Source organism: Rutidosis leptorrhynchoides, chromosome 4 (assembly GCF_046630445.1).
Source record: "Rutidosis leptorrhynchoides isolate AG116_Rl617_1_P2 chromosome 4, CSIRO_AGI_Rlap_v1, whole genome shotgun sequence".
NCBI classification, from domain to species: Eukaryota; Viridiplantae; Streptophyta; class Magnoliopsida; order Asterales; family Asteraceae; genus Rutidosis; species Rutidosis leptorrhynchoides.
Window position 1 is genome coordinate 633,542,833 of NC_092336.1, and position 6,319 is coordinate 633,549,151.

At 35.1% G+C, this 6,319-nt stretch overlaps 1 protein-coding gene across 1 annotated transcript in view; it reads right to left on the reverse strand.

Annotated features, from left to right (window-relative positions):
- LOC139843132 (uncharacterized) overlaps window positions 1–485 on the reverse strand; it is a 41,325-nt gene extending 40,840 nt beyond the window's left edge. Inside the window, exon 1 of the mRNA XM_071833205.1 lies at window positions 57–485. Within this exon, the coding sequence (XP_071689306.1) occupies window positions 57–485 (429 nt within the window). The remainder of the gene's footprint in view (window positions 1–56) is intronic.
- Between the last annotated feature and the right edge of the window lie 5,834 nt (window positions 486–6,319).

Genomic DNA, 6,319 nt, shown 5'->3' on the forward strand with positions numbered 1-6,319 from the left:
TTTCCACATCTCAAGTCAGACTCGGACCAAGAAAAAAATTCGGGTCCGATGCTTACAGGTTTTTTAAAGAAATTTGTGAAATGCTCAAACACCGCGTTTTTGACATCATCCGGATTTTTGTTCCAAACTCCATTAATATTCAAACCCCGGATGTTGCATTTATTATACCTTCGTCGAATAGAAGCGTGGAAATATTTGGAATTTTCATCGCCTTTTAACGTCCAACGAATACGAGCTTTTTTTTTGAGCATGTTAGCTTTCGTACTTTCCTTCTCAAGCCAACGACGTCTACAATCAAGCCATTCAACCCGTTCACTATCGCTTAGATTATTTGACTCTGCCTTTATCTCCCAAGCAGTAGCTTCGTTTTTTAATTCATTTATATCACTATCAAGCATGCCAAAAGAACATTTGCTCCAAGACTTCAAAGCGGATTTAACATTTTTCAACTTATCCCTAAAAACACAATCTTTTTTAGCCCCCATTACCGGCACATCCCTAAAATGTTTTAATTTACTTAAAGAAAAGTAGATTAAACAAGGATTAAATTTGTTAGCAATATCATTTTCAATATTACTTCTAAAAACATTTTAATTTGATCTTCTTAGATTTTGAAAGTTATAGTTAAAAGAACCAAATATATTACGATTACTATGCACATTATGTAACGACCCTGGATTTTCCAACGTTTATTTATTAATAATTATTATTAAAACTTGTGATTTATTGAATGTATTGTTTATATACATTTACTTGTTACCGCGATTGACTTGTGAATTCCCGAAACGTCTTTGTGACACACGTACATTATACGAATAATATTTTCGAGTATTATTTACATTCATGATTAAGTTTTATTAATCATTTGTAATTAACTATGGTTACTAGTTAATTACTTGGGCTTTGTTGGATTTATTTGCTAACTACTTGAACTTGGGCTTTTGCTAATGTTAGTGGACTTAAGAGCTCACCCTACTTCTTTAATGGACTAGTTAACCCATTTATTTATGCTAGTATTACTTTCAAACTTAACTAGCTTGCTTAATGCTTATGGAATCTTGTTACTACACAATTACATCTAGTTCCCATAAAAACACCTCAAATAACCATCTTTTAAAGCCCTTACATGCAAGGATCTAGTGGACACTTCCCTCCCCTTTTTTTTGATGCAACCGTCGGCCAACATTGTGCCAAAGGGGATTCAAATTTTTTTTTTTTACACTACTTACTTACTTGTATTCTCTCATTCACTTCCTCACTTTTACACACACTAACTTGCATCTCATTTCTTCCTCTCATTCTCTCTCAAATATTGTAAGAACAAGGCTTCTTTTTCTCTTCTTTTTCTCCCTAAAAACCGAGACCTTGCATCTCATATCATCATCATTTGTTTGCTTTTATCACTTGTTCTTGATTAATGATTACTTACTTGTTATTGTTGTTGATTACTTACTTGTTACTAAGAACCAAACTCTTTAGTTTGTTCTTCATATTATCTTGTATTTACAAGAACACACAAGGGCTAAACTCTCTAGTTTATGTTCTACATCTAATATTTTAAAAGATTGTAAGTTCATGTGTTGTAAGTCATACTTGTAATTCATGTTGTAAACTTAAAATTTTACATTCTTAAAGATCAAGACTTTGGCTTGAATCTTTAAAGTATGAACAATAATGAACTAGTTACTTGTTTATTTAGATTATTTCTTCATTTTATGTATTATTTCTTCATTTTATGTACTTTAAAGTTATGATTTGGTCAAGTATTACTAGCTAATCTTGATCTCATTTTTCTTGAACAAAAGTTAACTTGAAAGTTCAAGAACATGGAAGTGTAACTCTTTAGTTATAACTTCATATACTTGTGATGGATCTAAGTTCTATAGCTTATGATCTACTTATTTTGTCATTAACAAAAGCTTGTAAGCTTACATACACTTTACAAGATGAAAATCTAAGTTTTGTAACTTATGGTTTCATTAAAGTAAAGATTCAAGTATTATTACTTAGGATTTAACTTAATAACTTTAGATCTAGGCCTTTGGGTCTTGGATCTTCAAGATCTAACTAAGAACTATGTTCTACAACTTAAGATCTTGATTAGTTAGTTTACTTTCAAGTTTGTAGTTCAATATTACTTTTATAGTTCATGTATGTGTTAAATCTAAGACTTTGATGTAACTTTGGTTCATCAAACTACATACAACACTTAATTGAGTTGTGCTACATGTCTTAGACTTACACAAGTGTTATGATGGTGAAAACTTGGTCAAGATAATGCAAACACATCAACGAGTTGTACACTTGAAGCTATATGCATCAAGGATGAGAACCGTGATAAGCATCGAGTACCAAGAAACCCACCGGAACCTACTGTTTACTGTTTCTGGGTCTGATCAGTATGACCTGGGCTACTGTAAAGATGATTTTCAGTTATCTCTGTTCGATTAGATAACTTTTCTATTAGGACTCGTCTTAATCCGAATTACGGTTTAGGATTTATGGCCCTCCGATCGTCACTATGTCCTTTTAACGTTGTGCTGAAAACTCTGACCTACTCGCACTTAGACTGTCGCCACGGTCAAATGAAGACGAGTTTGCTTCTGGAATTTTTACCACAACTAAAGGACTCATATACGGAGCCATGGCCACTGGTCTCACCTTATTTCAGTAGGTATAGAGGCCGTGGTGACTGATCGAACTCAGCCTTTGTTTTAAACTCCTTTCATGAACGAAACTTACTTTACACCTTTTGTTTGATGATGAATGATGATGACCCTTAAGACCTAATTTACATACATTTAAACCTATTAGGAAGATTTACTGACTTAGTACTATTTGACTTAGGTTGAGGACTTTCCGGACCTACGTACTTGCTTATTTCCCGACTCGACTTTACCACTACTTTACCACTGTGAGTTATAGCATCCCTTTTTACTTTAACTATTTTGGGAACTGAGAATACATGCGCATTTTATGTTTTACATACTAGGCACGAGTACTTAAACTTTATATATGTGTGGGTTATACAACGGCATAAACATTCCCTTTAGCTCGGTAACGTTTAGTCATTGGTTTTTGAACCGGTGAACGCGAATCTTAGATATGGATCCATAGGGTTTGACATCCCCACTCGGGCTAGTCGCGCTAGCATTTAACGAGTGTTTAATACTTTGTAAACATACGCACTTGCCAAGTGTACTTTCAGGGGGTGATATATTATTAAACGTTAAGTTAGTTACCGAGTGCCCACGGATGAACATATACTTTATCGTACTGATTTGGATTACTGATTTAAACGCTTGTTGAAGCACTGAAATCTCGTGGCCTACCTTACATTACTGTTATACTTAAACTATAGCTCACCAACCTTTGTGTTGACATTTTTAAGCATGTTTTTTCTTAGGTGCTTAAGGTTAGCCGCTTCCGTTGTATACTAGTCTTGCTGTAGACACCCGCTGCTCTAGAGTCATCACCGCATGAACTGTTTATCTTGCATTCATAACTTTAATACTTTTGAACTATGATTTGTAACGACCTGAGGGTCACGTACTATTTCTAATTGCTTCTGTTCATTGAGGCATACTTTTGATGTAAAACATTTGACGTTGGTTATGACGTCACCTTTTATCATGAATGCAAACTTGTTTTGAAAACGCATATAGTGTTTGACCTTGTAATGATCCTGTTGTTGATGGTCCGTACATGTTGATTTAGTACGGGGTGTCACATTTGGTATCAGAGCATTGGTTGTAGGGAATTAGGATGTATTAGTGAGTCTGGACCGACCGGAGTAGGATTCACTAATAGGACTAATCTACAACTTACTAGTTTACTTGTTTCTGCACAACTTACTGCATACTGCTACTTGTATACACTACTGCATAATGTTATCTGCTTTCGATTGCATGCTACGGTGTTATGTTACTGCATGTTACTGCTTAGTACTACTGCATACCACTACCTACTTCTACTTCTGTATGAACTTGTTGCATGCTACTGTTACCTTTTACTGCTATGTAAACTCGCTGTATGCTTTTGCTTACTCTCGCTACTGCATGCTACTATCTCTTTTTTTTAACATGTTACTTCGGTATGATACTGTTACTATTGCCATGCTACGTGCTGCTGTAAACAATCTAGGCTGCTGTAGTTGCTATGCCTAATTACGCGCTTGCTACATGTCTATTATTCGTTGTACCGACATGGAGAACATGTCCTTCCCAGTTCAGATGTTTTCCTGAACTACTTTCCATCTCGTCTAAACCTAAGAACTAGTAGTGTAATCCACCTGTTACTACTGCTCCACCGTTCCAGAGATCGAAACATTACTTCACGCGATCTAGAAGATTGTTCAGTTGACACATATCCTGTACGCTTTCATGCCTGTCACATAACTCTTTCATTCTTTACCACTGCTCGGCGATCTAACGACACTTCTGGACTTAGGTCCCTAACACTCCTAGACATTGGAGAAGTCGGGAAGGCATTCCCTTTAACAAGGTCATAGTGTCTTCTACTGATGCTCAGCCATACCCAAAGACTTGGGAGTCGCCTCGAGACATATAGTATCACTACTTGCTACACGTACAACTCGACACGAGACCCAGATTGAATTTCTAGAAAGGAATCTAACGATGTTACTTGAACCCGAATATTTTGAAGAAATTTCGGAGCACTTAGGCATTGATGCATGACCTATGGAACTTACGCATCTACACCGAGAAATCGTGAGATTAATTATGTAGATTTTATTTTAAGACAACACAGGTAAAGCACCATTAGATGAAATTGAGTAGAACTTGAAGTGATCACGTTACATTGACCATATGAAGTGATATTGGAATGAACGTACGATTTAGTATAATAGATTGACGCCAGGCCAGCGTGATTATATTGAAGTAAATCATGCAGAAGTTCCAATGTCACTACATGAGGAATATGAGGTGATCCAGGGAAACTTTGGCAGGGATCACTTGAGCATACGCATTATAGTCTGTTAAAGGTAGGGAAGGAATAACCACGTAGCCCAGATACTGTACAAGAAGGGCTTTGATTGCAGAACTGATAACCCGAAAATTTGTTATAGATATCGACACCCTGGACATTTAAGGAAAAAGTTCCCATATAGGAAAAACTTTAAACTTACCTGCGGTAAAGCAATCGTTATCTTAGTTATGGAAACTCACATGGATCCTAATTTTAGTTAGGGTACGTTTCATCACAACGTTTTATTATCTCAAGGTTGTTTAATACTGGAGCGATAGAAACCTTTTATTTAAGCACTTAGTGTTATGACTAATAAGCCATTAACAATCATGAGGGTTAAGTATTCTATAGGACAAGCAAATGGTAAGTTGAGAAAGATAGAGGAATAATTTAAGGTAGTACTTTAAGATTAACAGGTGGGTCATTTGGAGATGACCTCATATTAACCAAACTTGGAAGTTTTAATGTAGTAGTTGAAAAGGATTAGTTACCTACGCACAGGCATATGTTATTTGAAATGTCCCGTTCTTATTGATTAAAAACGTTCCATATTAATTGATTTCGTTGCGAAGTTTTGACCTCTATATGAGACGTTTTTCAAAGACTGCATTCATTTTTAAAACAAACCATAACCTTTATTTCATAAATAAAGGTTTAAAAAGCTTTACGTAGATTATCAAATAATGATAATCTAAAATATCCTGTTTACACACGACCATTACATAATGGTTTACAATACAAATATGTTACATCGAAATCAGTTTCTTGAATGCAGTTTTTACACAATATCATACAAACATGGACTCCAAATCTTGTCCTTATTTTAGTATGCAACAGCGGAAGGTCTTAGTATTCACCTGAGAATAAACATGCTTTAAACGTCAACAAAAATGTTGGTGAGTTATAGGTTTAACCTATATATATCAAATCGTAACAATAGACCACAAGATTTCATATTTCAATACACATCCCATACATAGAGATAAAAATCATTCATATGGTGAACACCTGGTAACCGACATTAACAAGATGCATATATAAAAATATCCCCATCATTCCGGGACACCCTTCGGATATGATATAAATTTCGAAGTACTAAAGCATCCGGTACTTTGGATGGGGTTTGTTAGGCCCAATAGATCTATCTTTAGGATTCGCGTCAATTAGGGTGTCTGTTCTCTAATTCTTAGATTACCAGACTTAATAAAAAGGGGCATATTCGATTTCGATAATTCAACCATAGAATGTAGTTTCACGTACTTGTGTCTATTTTGTAAATCATTTATAAAACTTGCATGTATTCTCATCCCAAAAATATTAGATTTTAAAA